This window comes from Panthera pardus, unplaced genomic scaffold, assembly GCF_024362965.1.
Source record: "Panthera pardus isolate Hobbes unplaced genomic scaffold, ASM2436296v1 HiC_scaffold_13, whole genome shotgun sequence".
Classification (NCBI taxonomy): domain Eukaryota; kingdom Metazoa; phylum Chordata; class Mammalia; order Carnivora; family Felidae; genus Panthera; species Panthera pardus.
This window is the reverse complement of record NW_026526688.1, coordinates 76,898,372-76,919,596: the sequence shown is the minus strand read 5'-3', so window position 1 is coordinate 76,919,596 and position 21,225 is coordinate 76,898,372. Positions and strand designations below refer to the sequence as shown.

Genomic DNA, 21,225 nt, shown 5'->3' with positions numbered 1-21,225 from the left:
TTAGAACACGTGTACTTTTAGGGGCGCCTGGGTGGCGCAGTCGGTTAAGCGTCCGACTTCAGCCAGGTCACGATCTCGCGGTCCGTGAGTTCGAGCCCCGCGTCAGGCTCCGGGCTGATGGCTCGGAGCCTGGAGCCTGTTTCGGATTCTGTGTCTCCCTCTCTCTCTGCCCCTCCCCGTTCATGCTCTGTCTCTCTCTGTCCCAAAAATAAATAAAAAACGTTGGAAAAAAAAAAAAAAAAAAAAAAAGAACACGTGTACTTTTAGTCAAAACCTGTTACACTTTTGTGTTTATGTGAACATAAATTGTATCTATCTTTAAATGTAAATATCCATATGAAATGCCTTTAAAACAAAATTCAGCCTCATTTCTTTCTAAATTCAGAAGCAACCATAATTCATCAAATCTTAATCATTAAATGTTCTATGCCTGACTATTTTATTGTGAAAAGTAATATAAAACAAATTTGAAGGTCAAACAGCAATTGCTTTAGGGTTAATATATCACATTTGCAAATGGTACAAATTTTTTTCCATTTAAAATTGGTCTACAGTTAAAACGTGTAAGTGGAGAATAGGAATTAAAATGGATTTGAGAGGCAATTTCCAACTGCTGAACTTTTATAACAGAGATATCACGAATGAGTAAGGATCTAGTCTAAATAAAAGCAAAACTATACCATAATAACATACGTAGCTCAATTGTTCTTGCATAGTATCTTTACAAATGATTGGCTCATATCCTTATTTTTTAACTAAATAAATATGCTGTTTAAATTCTCAAAAGCTTAAAAGTAAACTCTGATCTTCAGAGTTGCAAAGACTTATCCAAATCAAAACTTCAAAGACTTAAAAAAGTATAATTACTGACTCTATCGCTAGGTCCAGTACATGTTCAAGTAGAGAAGTTTAGCTCCATAACTTCCACTCCTCAACTTAAACCTCCAAGTCACTTGTCAGTTAAAGGTTGGGCGATTTATTGACCGCCTCTGGATGCATACTGTCAGTGCTGAAGGAAATATGAGAGAGGGTTGTCGCTACTGTTCTGGAGCTCATTGATAATGACATACCTGCCTCTGTCACCCATTACCCATACTACAAACTACTTAGACCTAACTGAAAAATCAATAGCCTACTTGCACTGGTTCCTGTGGCTGCCTCCTTTGATTGTCAGCTCCTGTCTAGGGTCAGCACTTACATGAAAGGGGCTGTGACTGCCTGATGCTTTCAGGACAACCTAACGATATGAAACTAGCCAACAGAACAGTAAATTCTGTCTCCCTGCCCTCCTCATCAATTAGGCTTTGACTAGGCTTGCCTGTAGAAACCTGACCTTTTAAGTTTAGGTGAATATGGACTAGCTGAACACACCATTGCCCTCAGCACTGAGCCAGGAAATCTACTGACAGGTTAAACAAAACAGAAGGTTGTAACTGTCATAATTTGCATTGCACTTTCACGCCAACAAGGGTGTTATCAGTAGGGGCAAGCCCTGGAACACACAACTCCAGCACCCTTAAGCCACACTACTCATAAATTTTCAAGTGAAGTGAGATAAAACATAAATTCACAAATAGCAATACATTTCTCATCGCTTAGTCTTTTAGGTTTGCACTTTGCAAACCCATATAGTGTCCATCAACAACTCTCTCAGTGGTCACCAGGTACTCCCACTGCATTAATGAGGGACTTCCAGAGAATGCAACATAGAAGTAAAAATAACTCGACTATGCCATTTGAAAAGACATTTTAGACAGAATTTATAATATAGCAGACATACTGATCTATATCTCAAAACGAGAATTAGATCTCAATATGTTGTCTCTTTCCTGCCTCACGTCCCTCCCTCCAAAAATATACACAAGCTTAGAATATAATAAGTTATCACATCAGTGAAAGGAGGTGTTGAAATTATTTCCTACCAAGCTTCTATGATATAGCATCTTTTACAGTTTGAGAGAAAACTAAGAACATCTGTAAAATAAAAGATGTTAACACTTCTATGCTTGTCAGATCTTCTGATGAAAACAAGTGAAAAGCATGAGAAAGTAGTATAAAACTTTAGTCTCTATCGTGACTCATGTTTTGAAAACCATTTCCCTGCTTGGATCTATCTTTTAACACAACACGAATATGGTCCTACTTCAGTTGCACAGAGCAATGCTGTTTCTCTAGTCTTTCTCTAAACACTGACCATTCCTTTTTTCTTTTTTCTTTTAATTTTTTTTTATTGTTGCTGTTGTTGTTGTTTTAGAGTTAAATTGTGAACTTGAACTTTCTTTGGCTTCAAACCATTTACAGAATATCTAACCTTTATAAAAAAATGTCAGAAACATTGACAGTCCATTCAACATTTTAAGGAAAAAAACATACCTGCCAATTTTATGTATAACTTTAAACACGTACTGTTTTTCTATATATACAATCCACACTTGTTTTTCATATTTTTATGTTCCAACTCCTATCAATAATAATATATTCTCAGAATATATTCCAAGTTGCTATTTGGTTGTCTCTCACAACCATCTCCAATTTATAATATGTAGTTTTTTTCCCCTAAGACTAAAATATGGAATATCACCATTTGTAAGCTTATTCCTTTCTGCAATTTTTTCATGTTAAAAATGTTCATATACTTAGAGCAGCACTGGAAGTCACAATTCTTGCAGAAGTCTAAATTTTGCAACTTTAATCATCTTTACGGTATGAAATTACAGATATTTTATCTTGAAGAGGTAGAAAAAAACCTCCTAATCCATCCCCCAATTTAAGAATTGAGAAGATAGTCAGTAGAGATAATGACTTGATCAAGGTCACTCAGATAGTCTCTAGCCAACAGAGGACAAAATTGAGAGCTTTTCCCCCCAAGATTAATGCTCTTTAGATGCTATCGAACTGCCTCTCTTTATCTTATCTATGTAGGTAAGTTACGTGACAGCAACAACCTTATGTATTTTAAAAAATACATAGCTTTGTATCATTCATTTTTAATTGATGATATAATTTGTAGAAAGTTTTGACTAATTTGCCGAAGAGATTAGATTTGTAGAGCATTTAACCAACAACGTACCACAGAACAAATAACTATTAGAAATTGAAGATCTAATTAAGTATGGTTGGAACCCTGTATTTACCTAATTTGATGATTAACTATGCATCTGGTAGCCTTTCAGGTCCTTTGTGTGTACCTATCTGATAGCAAAGTGAAAGGGCATGGACAGTGTCTGGTCCCAGCAAGCAAATCATTTGGAAACAGTCATAGCCATAGATCAAAGATTTTTCACTCTATCTAGGCTGACTTAAACCTACTAACCCAGGTTTTGTCTGAAGACAAAACCAGTCAAAAAAATAAAAGAATGACTCTTTAGGATCCAAACATAATAAGGGAAGATAGAAAGGGAAAATTCAGAAAAGAAACAGGCTGGCAGAACCTTGACATACATAGGCCAAGACAGCTGTTTTATATCCTAGCTTGATTTCACATGGTTAAAGGAAAAGTTTCCATTCCTTAGATCATCAAGTATTATTTCATTTATACTACACAGACGTCTTCTATACATAGATTGGAGCCAATGAAGAATTTTTGTTGTTGTTGTTTATCTACTAAAAGGAATCAGAGAGACCTCTCAGCACATCACTTTTACTCTAATTCACAATGTGTGAAGGAAGGAATAGGCTAGATTTTTAGCATTATTAAAAATAATACAAAGCCCACTAAAAATTTCCTGTAATCACAGCAAAAGATTGATGCTAAATTACCTCTATTAGTAATAACATAGAGGGGTGCTGCAGAACCAATATATTTTAAAATAAACTAAGATGTTTGAAAAGGCTAGTTTCCTAAAGTATAATACAAAACTACCCATACAATATTTTTAACTGACAGTTTTAAACGCAGGTCCACAAAAATGTCTTATATGACCCAAAGAAATAAAGAACATAATGCCAAGTCTTATATTTTGAATTAAGTGCAGCCTCATCTCAGTCATCTGCTTTATAAATGTGTCACTGATCACAAGCGAAAACAGAAATGGGAATGGGGATGACTCTGACATCCCATGAAATTTATTCTACATGTTGAGTCTGTAATCTTATTAAACAAAGGATATCACACCTTCTTTAAACCATAAAATTTAATGCCTTGAATCAAACGGAAAATCAAAAGTTTTGATTTATTTAGCATCAAGGTCATTACTGACTACTCCTGATTTTCCTATCTTCTGGCATTGATATTAAAAACCACCTAGACACAAATAATAATCCACAAATGATATAATCATTCCTTAAATAGTTAAGAGTTGGTTCTACTAAAAGCACTCTCTCCTTTGTTGAAGATTATAGTGAGTTATGAAAGCCAAAGTTATTTGACAGGTGAAATTTAGTATTTACCTGATGGTATATTAGTAAGTTCAAATTGTTAGGGAGGAAGGAAGGAAGGAAGGAAGGAAGGAAGGAAGGAAGGAAGGGAAGAAGGAAGGAAGGAAGGGAGGGAGGAAAGAGGGGAGGAAGGAAAGTAGGTTGGTTGGAAGGCAGGCAGACACACAAGACAGACTCTTATTCTAACTTTTCATAACTTGTTTAACTATATATGGAAATAAAACAATGTAATTATTACAACTAAATATGTATACATGTAAAATGGGAAAAAGCAGGGGCCCCTGGGTGGCTCAGTCAAAGTGTCCAACTTCAGTTCAGGTCACGATCTCGGGGTTCATGAGAACAAGCCCTGCATGGGGCTCTGTGCTGACAACTCAGAGCCTGGAGCCTGCTTCAGATTCTGTGTCTCCATCTCTCAGTCTGTTCCTCCCCCACTCATACTCTGTCTCTCCCTATCAAAAATTAATAAAACATTAAAAATAAACAAACAAATAAATAAATAAGTGAGAAAAAGCTAAATGCTTTATTGGTAAGACCAAATGATATATACCGACATAAGTGAAAAATATTTTAAGTTCAATGAAACACCTTCTGAGAAATGCTTGCTGAACGAACTTGGATTTTCTTAATATTTCACATCCTAGCTCAATAATAAAACAGTATTTACTTTTCAGTTAGGCTAAAAGCTGAGCACTTTCATTTTCCTGAGCACAATTTCTTTGCTCTCTCATTATGTATCTTGGTGAGATCAAATTATGTATAGCTTAATAAAGTACTCATAGTTACAACTGTTATTCAACTTGGGGGAAAACAGGAAGATATACTGTACTCTTTGATTTTCTCATCCTACCAAATAATGTAAGAATTAGACTTGTAAAAGATGTAGAAGTATAAACAACATCACTAATCACATATATATATATATATATATATATATATATATATATATATATATTATCCAAGGTTACCCAACCAAATTTAAAAGGCCCACAATACAATATACAAAAGCATCCAAAAGATTTATTTTTTAATACAATTCAATAGGTTTACTATGCAAAATTAAAGCTATTGCCTTTACCCGACAAATTATCTTAAGTTCAAACTGTACAAATGAGAACAATACCCTTGGGTTACCAATCAAAGAGATTACAAGTTTTTGTTTTTGTTTTCCAAAAAGCTATTTGATAAGGGGGAAAAAACAAAAACAACTTCTTTCAGCAGCATGCCTGACCATTTGAAGTAGGCACTACAGTAACTGTTCAAAGAAAACATTGAATTACTGATTATTCTCTAGATTGATTCCAGAATAGTAATTATCAATAGCTTAGAAACAACGTCTGTGATACCTCAGTTTTGGAAAATGAGATAATTTCACAGAGAGTGAAAAAGAATGTGATTTTAGGACTTTAATACAATGTGGATACTATAATCCTGGTAATTGTTTTTAAAGCTTCTTATGTTTTATTGTAATTACTTCAATAAAATTTCATGAGCTAATACACAAACTGTGTTTGGGTTATTTACTTTTCCTTCTGTTTTTCCTAGAATTATTTTTAAATTCAAGGAATTTAATAGTTGTTTATTTCCCCATTTATATTCTGACCAAATTTTTTTTTTTAAATCAAGCATTTTTATAAATACGTTGAAAGATTAAGTATGAAAGAACCCCAACAATTAGCAACTGTGAAGATGTTTCAAAACTAGATTTTAGAGGATAAGAATATATACATGTAAACACGTGGTCCTTTGTTGTCTAAAAAGTATAAATCTGTCAGAGAGTTGATTTTTTTTAAGTCAATAATCTGATTATTTTTTTGAATACTTCTAAAGTGTTTTCCTGGAAAACAAAATCATACAATCTAAAATCTGTACACTCTTTAATAAAAATTATTACAATGCTATATGCTATGTCTACAGATAATAAAATAATGGATATCTTTTGAGTCTCAGTGATATGATAAAGTAGAAAATGCCCTGAACTTTAACTCACTAAACTCATTTCTAAGTAAAGATCAGCAAAAAAATAAAACAGTTTAAGGATTCTGTATTCTCTGGAAATGTAAACAGGATTATATCTGTCAGATGTACAGAAGCTCTGACTTCAGCCATTAGTTTGGTTTTGCTCCTGAGAAACACAACATGAACTACTGAATCATTTCTTTTCAAATCCATACATTCCCTGAAGCAGTTCAAGCTTCATCAGCAGTGCAGGAATGTTTTAAAATGACAGGCAAAGAGCATTAGTTCTCTTTTTTCTCTCATACTGCTTTCCTATAAATGGAAGACAGGGTTCTTTTCTCAAAGCACTTAAGCTGAGGCTGTTTAAGTCAATTGCTATAGGAAAATACGAATGAATTCTCTATGCAAGAAAGTATCACAACTGGATTGGTTATTTCTTTTCAAGAAAAACTTTGAGAAAATCAAATGTTGTATTATTATCTTAGAATAAAATATGATAAAAATTAGCATTCTCTTAATTGCCTACTATTCCGTTATAAATATTTTCAATTTAAGTATTCTGTCAACACACCACCTTATTTTAGCACCAAATAATATACCCAGTTCTGCTTCTCATTTTAAATAGAAAAAGGTCCTCAAATTAAGATATACCAACTTTGTTTTGAAAATCTTGTTTGTATAAATAGTTAAATTTTATTTCCAAGTATCTGTACTCATAAGCATTTCATTGCAAGAAGAAATTCAATTAATAATTAAAAGTTTACTTACATATGATCAATTAAAAATAGGATGTAATGTATAATTTGGCTATTCGCTGGAGCTTAGCTTAAACATTCACATTTTTCAAAAACTGGTACACTAATTGCTATATCTTGACTCAATTTTATTTTAAGGAAATGGGAAATGTTAAGGCTGAAGTTTAAACATACTTATTTTAGCTTATAGTAACTAAACACACCCGCATCTTAGTATTATCATGCACGTTCTCATAAAATGTTCCTACAGTAATGGTGGAGAAGGTGAAGCCTAGAGAAGTCTGAAGGTTATGGACTACACGAAATCCAAAACAAAAAATTCAAATCACACCCTGAATATCCTCCTCCTCTTTTTAGGAATGTCTGTAGCTAGCCCAACATCACAGGTCTGGGCAGAAGCATGCTGATGTTGGCACTGCCTAAACCAAACAAACAAGATGTTTAACAGTCAAATAAAATGTCCTGCAGCCTCCCTAATGAATTTGTCAAGGACCATCAGATTTCTCTCCCCCCTCTTTTGCCTCATTAACTCAAGTATGATGAGACGGATTATAACAAGAGAATACAGATCAATCGGTCTGAAGACTTGAAGTGGCTTTTAGCCTCTAGAGTTTCTTTCTCTCACTTGGTCTCCTATAATAGAATACGGTATCTCCTGCAGAAGGGGCTGCCACTTCGTTTTAATACACCATCAAGGAGCTGCTGATGGACTTCTATACTAACATACATAAAAGCAGAGGTGACAGGGGCTCTTCAATTACAGCCTCCTCGGATACCGTTTCCCCCTTCAATTATTCAACCAGAGGAAGAGCGGATCCGCAAACACACAGCTGAAGCAGCTCTTAGGGCAGAGGCAGCCAGAGAGTGAGTTAGGGTGGGGGAGGGGGAAGGAAGGGAACTAGCAAGGGCGAGCATTATTTGCTGGAAGTGTTTAAGTTTATTGCTCGAATGATGTTTCTAATTAGTACCATGGCAATAAATTAAAGTCGCCTTTGTTTAACTGATTTATTATTTACTACAGCATCTACCTTAGACAGGGTAAATTGGTAATGAATTGTTTTTAAATCAAAACATTTGTAACGTTTTATCATCCCTCAGCCTCTGTATGTAAAAGTGGAGAAACCCAGGAAAAAGGGTGCCACGAAACTTAGTCTTGCCCCACAGAGCGGGAAAAAGAGGAGGAGTGGGGTGTCAGGGAGTAGTGGCGCGAAGATCCGCGTGGCCTGGGTCGCCCCACCCGAGGAGGGAGGACGCTAAGCGCCTACCCACGGAGCTGGGACTGGCAGCACCGCACGGGCCCGGAGGACGGACTACTGCCGTGACCCCCGGGACTTTTTGCAAACACTCCCAGGAGTGTGGCGGGACGTGTGGGTCCACGAGCGAGGCCTCCCCCGCTCACAGACCTGATGTGACGGAGAAGCGGCCACCTCGAGGGTCAAGGAGGGAAGGCTCCGCACCCTGTGTCCCCGCCACAAGTCTCCGCCCAGTAACTGCCCTGGGGAGAAGCAGCTACGGATCCTGTCTGGCTGCTTGCACAGCTCTGCAGCGAAGTGCCCCCTCCTGCCCAGTAATATTTCCCAGGGCGCCAGCGTGACTTCTCAGGCATTAGCCAGGTTACCTACAGAGTCTGGGCTTCCCACTCGCGCGAACCGCGAAGACGCCGCGGCTGCGCTCTATCCTTGTGCCGCCAAGCATTCTGAGATGCAAGCTGCTCCCCCAGCAAGGCTGGAGCCGGCAGCCGCCCCAAGCCTCTGCCACTACACCAGAAGTTGACTACAGCTCTGCATCCCAGAGTTTGGTGTATGCTTACTTCCGACTTACACACTCCTGGCCACTAAAGACATATCCCAGACAAAATCTGACTTGGTTTAAAAAAAAAAAAAAAAAAGTCAATTCGTTCTTTAGAAAGGTACTTATGGCAGAGAACAAGGAGGTGACAAGGTACCAGTGGTCTGCACCAGACATCTAAGAAAGAACCAAGAGGTCCAAGTGTCTGACGTCAAGTACATGGAGAGAAATAAACTTTCCCTATGCAACTGAATTCAGGTTCACCTGGTGCAGCTTTTAAGAGGGCACCTCAAGCCCTCCCAAAGGGTTTTTGCAAAAGCCGCAGGCACACTGGGGTTTGCAAAGCGAAGTCTTCCCCCAAATGGCTTCACAGATTTTTATTCCTTGTATCTTAAGCAAAAATCTAACTAAAAATAATTCCATCTACTTCATTTGGCTTTAAAAGACTCAGCATCCACATACCTAAGGCTCAAAACATAAACCCTCAATACTAAGCAAATCAGAAACATTGTTACAGCTTCTTTCATCCAAAAGTAGGGAAAGGCTACAAGGGGTACAGCTTGAAAGTATAATACATATACTAAAAGCACATGCATGAGTCTCACTGAAATGCCAAGGGAGGAGTGAAGCCATCTGTGTAATCAATAACAGGATAGTTATAGATTTCTGCAGCAGTGAAGTCTTTTAAAAGCAACAGTCAATTATGAAAATAAATTCATTTTTACAAGTGAAACTGTACTGCCTGAGAATATATTCAAAATTAGATTTACAACGTTAACATCTTAAGAAAACTTTGACTCAGGTTCACTTTTACTTCCTCATTTTTATTGTTTAAAACAATTTTAGTGGCTTATGGTAATTTAAAAGTATATCCAACAATATTCTACCATATATAGATGTGCACTTTCTCACAATTTAAACATATTTTCTGTCTAATAACTAGTCTTTTTAACAATAAAGCAATAGCATAAAATATATCTGAATCTTAATTATGAAGTAATTATCAAACAAGGTGCTTGCACTATTTTTACCCTGCCCCATTTTTCAACAGCATATGGAAATTACTGAAAAGAGATTTATGGTTATAAACCTTCACCCCATATCCACTCCACACAGCCCCCCCCCCCCAACTGGTGCACATATACAGCAATTGCTCTGGCTCTTGGCAACAATGGGAGAGAAGGGGAAGAGACGGGAGGAAGACTTTGCCAGAGAAGAAAAATCTAGAAAAATGTAGGTTCTTTCCCGGTTTCCCCTTCCTCCTCCTATTTGCCTTCAAGCAAAAGTAATTTTGTTAGAGTTTGCACCTTCTGCACAATGTTGATAGAAAAAAAATAGTGAACCTTTCTGAACCACTGCTACTCTCTCGCGTTATTCCAGCCATCTCCAGGAAGTCCCTTCTACCATAGACTCTTTTTCTTCCTTGCAACTGATAAGAGGAGAGGATAAAGAAGAAGGGGGCTGTAAAGTGTGTGTGAGCATTTGACTTCCACTATCTCCTCCTATTTTCCTACTTCTCTCTTTACCCCCTTTCTTTATCAAGTGCAGCGGTGGCTGCTACCGTCTGCCAAGCATGCCTGTCTTCTCTCTCGGATTGGCTAAAGCACTGACAGCTCGGATAGTGATTGTAGGAACTGAAGCTCCACCCCCCTCATGATGGCCCTGGACCATTCATAAACTAAATAACTCCAGGAAACAGCGAGGCAGAGAGAGAGAGAGAGAGAGAGAGAGAGAGAGAGAGCGAGCGAGAGAGAGAGAGAGAGAGAAAGGGAGGGAAAAGGAGGGAGGGAGAAGGAAAAGGAGAGAGACGTCGGAGGGGAGGAGGGAGAGACGACTCAGAAAGTGGAATCTGCACAAGCAACCTAAAGGGGGAGGAGAAGAAAAAGCCTTGAATCCTTATAACTAAACCCCAGATGCAACGCAAGCAACGACTTCGTCACACTAAAATCTATTTTGTGAGGGCCAAAATTATAAATTACGAAGCAGAAATGAATATCAAACAACTTCCAGCGGTGTGCACCTAGAGAAAGACAAGAACCCACTGCAAACAAACAAACCCAGTCCAAACAACGCCTCCAGTAGGAAAAGAGGAAAACCGCTACAACACGACCCCCTGAGAAGAGACCAGACCATCACGCTGAGAGTGCGGAGCGTCTGCAAACCTCCAAGTGTGCCGAGGACTGAGCTGCACTTCGCTGCTCTCTGGACCTTAATTACGTCCTTCACCTTCCATTTGGGGGAGGGTGAGGAGAAAGGCACTCACCTACGCTGAGTGAAGAAGTCCTACCAGCCTGTGGGAGAAGTTTTAAGAATGAAACACTGAATGTTTCGCTTTTATTTTTAAATTTACTTTGGCACTTAAAAGACCTCATTTCCAGATTTCCGGGCAATCTCGGCTGCAGACATCTAAGCCTAACCTCTTGGTAACCTGATTTTTTCTGTCACCCCTTCTCTTTTTCTCCCCTCCCCTTCATCTCTCTCACAAGCACATCTTTATTTTACACATCGAGCAAAAAAGTCCCAGCAGGTACTTTTCTTCTTCAAAGATTACCTTTCACCCCCCCTTCTGCCTGGAGAAGCAAAAAGGTTTCGAAAGAGGGGAAAGAGCGAGCAAGCCGGCCGTTGTTTCAGCCGGTCAGCCCAGGTGGACAACAAGAGTGAAAGTGGGGCTTAGGGGAAGCGCGACGCCTCTTTCGCAAGCCGCAGGGCCACCACCACTGCGTGAGCCTTGGATCCCTCAACGTATTGCGAGACGCCGGTGTATAGCCCGGACCTGTGCCCCAACATGATCGCCGCTCAGGCCAAGCTGGTTTACCAGCTCAATAAATACTACACTGAGCGCTGCCAAGCGCGCAAGGCGGCCATCGCCAAGACCATCCGAGAGGTCTGTAAGGTGGTCTCGGACGTGCTAAAGGAAGTGGAGGTGCAGGAGCCTCGCTTCATCAGCTCCCTAAGCGAGATCGACGCCCGCTACGAGGGGCTGGAGGTCATCTCGCCCACGGAATTCGAGGTGGTGCTCTACCTAAACCAGATGGGCGTCTTCAACTTCGTAGACGACGGCTCCCTGCCCGGCTGCGCGGTGCTCAAACTGAGTGATGGGCGGAAGCGGAGCATGTCTCTCTGGGTCGAGTTCATCACTGCGTCCGGCTACCTCTCGGCGCGCAAGATCCGCTCGCGTTTCCAGACCCTGGTGGCTCAGGCAGTGGACAAGTGCAGCTATCGAGATGTGGTCAAGATGATCGCGGACACCAGCGAGGTCAAGTTGCGTATCAGGGAGCGCTACGTGGTGCAAATCACCCCTGCGTTCAAGTGCACCGGTATCTGGCCTCGCAGTGCGGCACAGTGGCCTATGCCCCATATCCCCTGGCCTGGCCCCAATCGGGTAGCGGAGGTCAAGGCCGAAGGGTTCAACTTGCTGTCGAAGGAATGCTACTCACTGACCGGCAAGCAGAGCTCCGCGGAGAGCGATGCCTGGGTGCTCCAGTTCGGGGAGGCTGAGAACCGCCTGCTGATGGGCGGCTGCCGAAACAAGTGTCTCTCGGTGTTGAAGACGCTGCGGGATCGCCACCTGGAGCTGCCGGGCCAGCCGCTCAATAACTACCACATGAAGACGCTGCTGCTGTACGAGTGCGAGAAACACCCGCGGGAAACGGACTGGGACGAGGCGTGCCTCGGCGATCGGCTCAACGGCATCCTGCTGCAGCTCATCTCCTGCCTGCAGTGCCGCCGCTGCCCTCACTACTTTCTGCCCAACCTCGACCTTTTTCAGGGCAAGCCCCATTCGGCCCTGGAGAGCGCTGCCAAGCAGACCTGGAGGTTGGCCAGGGAAATTCTCACCAATCCCAAAAGCCTGGACAAACTATAGGGTGCTGGGGACTGCTTGAAAAGCGACACAAACGGGAGTGCTCTCTTACACAAACACACACAACTCACAGAGACAAACAGCAGAAACTCCGGACACAAACTTTTATGTAAGCCACCTGAAAGAAACAGGAAGCAGTCACAAGACCTTCGTTAATTAGCAAGCAAACAAAAAGAGAGCAAACCAGCCAACCAAACAAACAAAATCACATTCTTGCACAAAAGTGATCGTTTTTCTTCCAAACAATGTGAATTTAAAAGGTCACACAAAAGAAGCAATCGGGCTTTGCCACCACAAAATGAAACCCAAGGTACATTTTCAAATCAATGTATAGTAGTTTCTCCCTTTTTCCTTCTCTCCCCCAACTCCTTTCTCCTCTCTCTCTCATCTTCTTTCTTTCTCTCCCTCTCATTTCATTTTGTTTTGGGTTGCCTGAATGTTGTCACCAAGTGAGAAAAAGTATTTAATTATATGTAAAATTTCTCTTTTAAAAAAAGTTTTGCTGATGTTAAATGTATCTCAGTGCCAATGTCAGACTGTGCCCTTCCCTTTCTTGCACCTCTACCCTCACCCTAAAGCAGTCTTGTTGAAAACAGTAATAAAAATATTACTTTACATTGTAATTGACTGTGGATTGTTCTTAAATGAAGGCAGGTGAGATCACAATTTGTAATTTACAATGTAAAGATGTGAACTTGAGGAACTAAATGCAAGAAGCTCTCATTTGAACTCTAATTTGCAAAATTTACAAATACAGCACATTTTGTCGATTTAACCATGCAAGCCCCCCCCATCCTCGGAAAATAGACAATACTAATTTTACCCAACTATAATATTGTTTGTTCTGTAGATTTTGAGACTTAAAGTAATATCTTTTTTCACACTTGAAAAAAAAACAAACAAACAGATTTTGTGTGGAAGAAAAGATTTTAATCCTAGTTTTTGAAATAGAAAAAAATTATTTCGCATTAAAAATTAAGAGATTTGCTTTCTTACACCATAATTTTAAAAAATACACTCAGTCTGAAGAAGGCAATATTTATGGATCTTTTCTGCATAGTTAACATGATCAGTTGAAAGTTTTCTTTCAATTCTTTGTCCTCTTCAAGCTTTAAATAATAAAAACTTAGCAATTAAATCAACCATACCAAAACAGAATAAAACGGTTATAGCAATACTCCTTTTCCCCAGTAAATGGTGATATGAACAATCCAAATTTATAAATTATTTCAATTTTTTTAGATGGCTTAGTTATAAATGCCATAACTAAGATCACTTTTTATCAAATTCCCAGAATTATTCGGAAGCTGCTTATAGGCAATTAAAAAAAAAAAAAAAAAAGGTTTTGATACCATTTTTATGACCAAAGAAAAATTACTGTTTCAAGAATTTACATACAAGAAAAGTACATTACTCCCTCTGCTTTTCTAAGGTAACAATCCAAAGTACTCATTTCAACACTTCAACTAAATTAACAAAGGTTCCTTTTTAATGCAAGGAAATAACAGATTAAAAATAAAATAATTAGTAAAACTGAAAGCATCCCAATGCTGGAACTGGTCTGGTTTGTCTTTTTTATATTGTCTCCCATATACTCCCTTAGATATGCTAATGATGAGGCACAGGTACAGAATATATATCAATATTACCCTTTGATATTTAAAATTTATTCTTTGAGTTAGTCCAGTTTTTAATTTATTGAAAAATCCATGAATGAGAGATGTAGACAAAAATGTCCTAAAAAAAGGAATTTTAAAGATCTGAGGAAGAAGTTTGCATGGGGGAAGGAGTGTATGGAGGGATGATCGGGAAGACAGCATAGATGGATGAGAAACAAGGAAGATACTCAGGGCTCTGATGCTTAATTCACTCCACAAAAGAGGCTTAAGTTCTCAGATTCCCTGGTAAAAATTCCCTAGTAAAAATAGTTTTGTTTTAGAAATATAAACTTTGATCTTATCAGTTCTGAAATCATCTCTACTCTTTCAACCTACACTGTATCTTTTACTGATCTCTTCCTGTAGATGTAAAACAAACTCACTGTAATACTAAGTGGTTCAGACAAATATATGATTTTTTTCCATAATAAAAATGAATTTATTCTCCAGGGAAAAATGTTCTGAATTTTAAGAACATTTTCAAAGCAAGTAGTAGGTGCTTACAATTACAAAGAAATGATTTAAGGGCAGAATGTTTGGTTTAAAAGATAAAAATGACATCCTAAAATGACCTTTTTTTTCTTACACACACAAGTATTTACAGCATTAGACACATATCTCCCTCCAACTACTCCAGGAAAAGTTTTTCAATCCTGACAAGAAGAACAAAATTCCCCAAATTCAGTATCTTTTTTTTTCTTACCTTATTTAATTTAATGCAGGTATCACCAACAAAAAAAAACACTGCCACAATATAAGTGTCCTCATTTACAAAAAGCACCAATGTCTACATAAAGAATTCTTCCAATAACTGGCTAAAACATTTTAAGAATAGAAATTAGCAAAACTTTGATTTCTGTTAACAGGCAGGTTGCAGTGGTATAAGACAAATGCTGTGATTAGGCTAAAAGACCTTTGTATTGCACAAGCAAAAGGGGAAAAAATTAATTTAATGATGCTGCACAGAATAAAATCAGAGAGAAATAAAAGTTATAACTTCTTCCAAAAGGAGCAAGTGACTTTAAAGAGCCTAATTGCAAAGACTAGCAGAGATTCTAATCTTGAGAACAATTACATTAGACACCTCTAAATCGTATCACATTTTAGATTCTATGCCACATATGTCCAAAAGCATAATAGAATATTCTGAATTAAATTTCAGACTCTCAAACATACAAACTACCAGAAATTAGAGGGTATGAGTAATTTTGGTTATCTTTGTTTTTTAAAAGAAACTAAAATACAATCGCAGCCTCAGTCATGTAACAAAGTAGGAAATTTTTCTAGTTGATAATTTCACAATTAAAGTTTTCTCTACATTGAATTAGCTGAATTATCAAGCTCAGAATAATCCGTTCCAACATAGCCTTACTTTCATATAGTCTACCAAAGCCCATCTTAATAAAAGCAGCAATTCTGAAACAAAGTGCTAGAAATACATGTAAGACAAGAGATGACTTGTGTGTAAAGTTCTAAATAAAATTATAACATTCTCATTAATAATTACTTTGAAATACTTCTAAATCACTAAAATTAGTAATTCACATGATTATAAAACCAAAGAACTTCCTACCAATAAACTAAAAATATGTGTCTGTGTATACATACGCACAAGCTATCAGCCTGTAAAATAAGAAATTCCAGTTTTTTTAAGCCACTTCTCTTCTACAGGTTGCTTATTCTCATTTTAAAAAGACTGTTTCCTATCAGAACAAATTCTACCATTCACTTTCATGAACTAAACCTAGCTTTGGCTTTATGGCTGTGCCACAAATGTTTCTTAGTAAAATAAAGTTGCCAAGGGCTGAAAAGTAATCAGAAATACATTTTAAAAGGGGAAATTACATTTTCATTTAAGAATAGGAAATTATGCAGTGCCTTGTAAAATCGACTATAGGTAATGGGAAACAGAGGTATCTCACACACACGCAAGACATGCTTGTGTGCACAACAGAGTAGTAAGTCATGAGGACAAAAGCAAGGAGAGTGATATATTGGTATTATATCCAGAAAATATAAAGGCTAAACAAAATAATTCCACTCTCAACCTCACTGAATTTTGTAGCTTAATTCACCCTAGACCCTTTGTGGCAAAATATATTTATAGACGTTATTCCCTGTGGTTCTCCCCCAACCCCAGAATGAGCTAATGATAAACTCAATTAAGTGGAAATTGTTTTTGAATCTAAATGAACTTCAATAATCTAACTAGCTGGTAAGGATCTCATAAGCTAAAGAACGTAGCTGCTTTGTATATATAGGCAGAGGCAACTCAGCAAGAAATTCAAACTAAGTCTGTCAGATTTTACCAATGTCAATCCTATCCAACTGCAGCCCACCATCCCATTATAACAAAAAAATGCTTAAGAGTGAAACCCACTCCTCATCTTCTCACCTTGGGGTCGATTTGCTTGAAGTTAGAGTCTTCTTCATCCACCTCGAAATAGAGTTCGGAGGAGGTGACAGAAAGAGTGCCCTTTACTACAACAGAGGGGGCCACAAGCTGAGCTGGTGTGCTCAGGCTAACAGGACCTGCCAAAACCAAAAGAAAAACCACACAAGCTGGAATGACATTTTTCAAAAAATCTAATAGGTTAATAGATTCAAGCAGAAACTTTATTTGATTTTTAAATTCTCACCTCCAGCACCAAACTGTCTGCCAAATCCTTCTACACTTACAAATTCTGTCCACCCCAAATCTTCCTCTGAAAATGCAAGGTTATTAGGGTTCTCATACTAAGAGATTTACAGTAGGTGGTTAATGATAACAGTAAACTAGGATGCAATTATTTTTACAGGGAGTCTGCAAAGCTTTGGTCTAATCTGGTAAGAAGGTGGCTCTACCTAAATAAGTCCTTCCACATTCCATTGAGAAAAGAAGCCTCAGGCTATCAAACAACATGGAACAACAACCAGGAGCAAGGAAGACTCAATAGGCTTTCAAGGCCAGAGGTTAGCTTAGTTTGGCTGAAGCATGATTACAAAAAAGACTGCTAGCTTATTAGTGAAATGAGAAACGTTACACCATATTCTCTGATAAAGATTTTGTGCCAGGTTGACACAAAACCTCTTCCATAACAACTTTACCCCATGAAAGATTGGTAAAAATACTTCTTTTCTAAGCCTGCCTTTCCACTGTTAAATATTGTTCAATGCTTCCAAATCTAATATTAGTGTAGTTCAGGGACTCTGGGAGTAAACAGCTGGAGGGTGGGTTTCCAAGTGAATGAATTTTTATTGGAATAATCAAATCTCCACAGGGCTTATCAAAGAGACAAATCAGCCTGCTACTGAAAACAATAGATTCACTACAGATAGAAGGGCATAAAGTATATCAGGGCTAAACCTAAAATAAAGGACTAAAAATAGTAATTATATTATATAAATGAATATGTGTATATCCACGTAGAGAGAGACAGAGTAAGAATTTGAAATCCCGTGTCAATTCCTCATTGTACAAATACTATAGGTGAAGAAAACAGCAACAGAAGATTGGCACTTATAGTTCTGAATTAATATAGTGCCTATAAACATGGTACACCTATTCAGGTAATCAATGGATGACTAAGTGTTTCAAAATTCAGATGAATCGACGTTTCCATCGATTGTTAGAGGGTGTTGGTCCTTAATCTCACATCAATCTTAATGTGTGCCAGTAGGACAATAGAAGGGATGCTCTGCAGAGATCAGAGCAGGTTTTGCCCTCTATTCCCAATGTACAAATACATTGTGTTTGCAGATGGGCAGCAGATAGCTGCAGAACAGCCATGATTTCCCAAAGCTCATCCCTATAAATGGATGAAATAAGCAGCTATGTGTTCTTTTGCTGTCTCCTTTGCCCTCTGTACATTAGCATGTAATCCTGAGAAGAAATAACATTTTTTCAATCACTCTCAGACATTCAATTACAGGGTAAGCAGACAGCTGCAGGAGCTAGGGCAACCTAGGTCCTACAGAAGACCCCTGACAATTTCCACTTCATTTCTAACCCACACCACTTTATTAGTGTGGATTACTTCTTAATCCTATTGCCATTGTCAAGATTATATAATTAAACTCCCCTTTCACCTCTATTACTGTATGAATGTATTACTAGTAGCAAGAACAGAAGCAAAATAAAGGAGGAGGAAATGGGTAAATAGATGTGAAGGAAAAGGCTAGAGAATAGCAGTGCCCACCTTACTTACCACTCCCAATCTGAATCACTTAACAGTATGCTCCAATTAATTTTATTTTACGTTACAGAGAGGTTTATGGTCATCAGAGAAGATACCATCATCTATTTTCGCTTTTCATTATAATTCACTGCATGGTAGCACAGGCTGCAGACACATCAATAAATGAAAAATTCCTAATGCCTTTCCTCTTAAATTAAAATTATCAAAATAGAAGACTGTATAATTTTCACCAATGGAAATTGTAGAATCTTTCAGACTTTCCTCCCAAAGGGAGAGAACCACAGGCATTAAAGAAAAAAAAAGGCATTTAATGAATGACTAAAATTTCAGGCTAAACAAGAGAATTTTTCCCATAAGGGAAGTAAAACTGAAAATCTGCAGAGTGCAAATCAAAATTCCTACATCAGGTAAAATATGTGGATCCTGTGAAAAGCCATAGCATTCTTGGAATGGATTTTTTGAGAGAGTTAAATGTATATGCAGCATGTTCACTAAGACCTGTATATCAAAGCAAATAGCTCATCTGCCTCCAAGCTTTATTTACAAAACAATTGGCAAAATTTTACTTACAGCTCTCATTTTATAGAGATTAGGTAACTCCCGAGGGTGAAGCAATTTTGTTGTTCTGCTTTTAAACTTTTCTTTTATGGTGAAAATTACTCAAAAAAGAAAAAGATGAGAAGGGTAAAGAAAGTAAAAAGAATGGAAAAATAAAGGGGAAATAGTGTTGACGATTAGGAGGAAAATATTTGGAAGAACAAAAACCATCTTTATTTAAAGTAATTGTGGGCGTAAACTCGGTAGTCCTAGCGGTCACAGATGAAAAAGTAAGTAATTAGGTGCTTATTGGCCCAGAGCTAGCTGAAATATCCATACAACCGGTGAATTTACCAGCGAGATTCTCTAAATCTTTCTCATCCACGGATGACAGAGTATCGTCGTCGCCTTCCAGGAGGATCTCGTTTTCTGAGTTCTGATTTCCTAAAGCCTGACTCTTGATGGACTGTTTTCCTTTAGCGAGGATATCTTCATCTGCAGCTGAAATGAAAAGGAAACAAAGCTGTCCATCAACTCTGGGGCGAGTACTTTTGCAGAGGGGCAGGGAAGTGAGGTAAGGATAGGTGGCCAAAGATGGTCAATCATTTTTACAGAGAGTCATCCACAGGAGGAGAGTGACTGGGATGGCACACAGGCCCCTTCTGACAAACAGGACTCCCCAAGCCTAGTCTAATGTTACCTTGAACAAGCACCCTAATCCCATTAAACGTGACCCTTGCACCGCCCACCGAACCATTTATTTACTTACAGTTAGGGCAAGAGAGGGTTCAAAGGCAGCACATTTTGGGGAAATTAGTAGAAAAAAATAAGAACCCCATTTTGGAAACAATATCTACTTGATTCTGAAACTTAAGAAAGGCTGGTCATTCCTGCAAATAGTGATTATACTGACAAAACATCGTGAACTTGTCGGGCAGTGGTTGTGGAGGAGAATCTACAAGTAAGAAGGGTCAGAGAGATTCACAGCCAATGAGGGCTGTAAGCCAAATTGTGAAGCCACAGCTGACATCAAACAAGCTATAGCAGCTCTCCGAAGCTGCATCCTCTTTCTTCCAATCCTCCCTCTCACCTTCGCACTGCCCTTGCCCACATTTTACCCCACCCAGACCCCCACTTTAGCCTTTATATAAATATCCAAGACTAAGACACTGTGGAAACTAAGTGGAGGCTCAAACACTACCTCCTCCATGTGTTTAAACTAAAAGGCTAAGACACCCCGGGGGCAAACATAACAGAAAGCCCGGGAGGAGAGGCATCTGGGCAAAGAGCCTTACAGGGCCTGAATTGGAACAGCCTGTGGAGAGCGGCGGCACCAGACTCTCAGGCACTGTGACAAGGCAGCCAGACGGAGAGGAAAGAGGGAAAGGGTACACCAAACCTAGGGAATGAAGAAGAAGCTCTGCAGAGCACCTACGACCAATGACGGAACCAGAAAGAGGAGCAGAGGTGCAGCTGAAAGGACAAAACACTGAAACTCAACAATTCGGACTTCAAAACCCCATGTCCCTTCCAGTATTAACTCCCACTGCTTTGAGCAGCTTTCTCCTTCAGAAATATAGAAAAGAAGATACTAAATTCTGGACTGTGATTTTTAAAACCTCATAGCGTCACATAAGGGAAAGTTTAGAATCCTTGTTACACTATTGACATTCCCAGGTTTCCAGTGAGGGAAATTCAGGAGGCAAAGCACCTGATCCTCCCAGGCAGTAGCTATTGATATGGAAATCAGATGGCGAGGCTTTCTGATCCACTGCAGTTTCGGCCTAGGCAAAAGGCCCAAAACCCAGAAAGGATAAAGCCTTCAGTTTCCAGTAACATGGCTAATATCTATCTATATAATTCTTTCTATACAGTTACACTACATGTATGTTACCAAACGTTTTGACAAAACAAAGCTTCTTTGATTTTAATAGATACAGTTATGGGTAATATTAAGGGTAAAAGTTTATTTTTAGCATATTCATGTGAGTTCACAATGTATATCATTTATATACAATACTAATGGCACAGCTTTAACAGAATATAGGAGCTCTATATTAAATGAGAAAGTCACGGGAAGAAGCGTTCTATATTTAGGTTTTGAATACCAT

At 38.6% G+C, this 21,225-nt stretch overlaps 2 protein-coding genes across 7 annotated transcripts in view; one reads left to right on the top strand and one right to left on the bottom strand.

The window, feature by feature from the left end:
* Window positions 1-21,225, bottom strand: part of LRBA (LPS responsive beige-like anchor protein) — a 781,419-nt gene that overhangs the window by 272,081 nt on the left and 488,113 nt on the right. For all 6 annotated transcript variants that reach the window (XM_019441290.2, XM_019441289.2, XM_019441291.2 and 3 more), the window contains exons 39-40: window positions 19,469-19,615; window positions 16,795-16,931 (exon numbers count right to left, since the gene is read on the bottom strand). In XM_019441290.2, coding sequence (XP_019296835.1) covers window positions 16,795-16,931; window positions 19,469-19,615 — 284 coding nt within the window. The remainder of the gene's footprint in view (window positions 1-16,794; window positions 16,932-19,468; window positions 19,616-21,225) is intronic.
* On the top strand, window positions 10,659-13,364 carry MAB21L2 (mab-21 like 2). The gene has a single exon (XM_019441302.2). It carries the CDS (start codon window positions 11,665-11,667, stop codon window positions 12,742-12,744), a length of 1,080 nt encoding a protein of 359 aa, XP_019296847.1. The 5' UTR covers window positions 10,659-11,664; the 3' UTR covers window positions 12,745-13,364.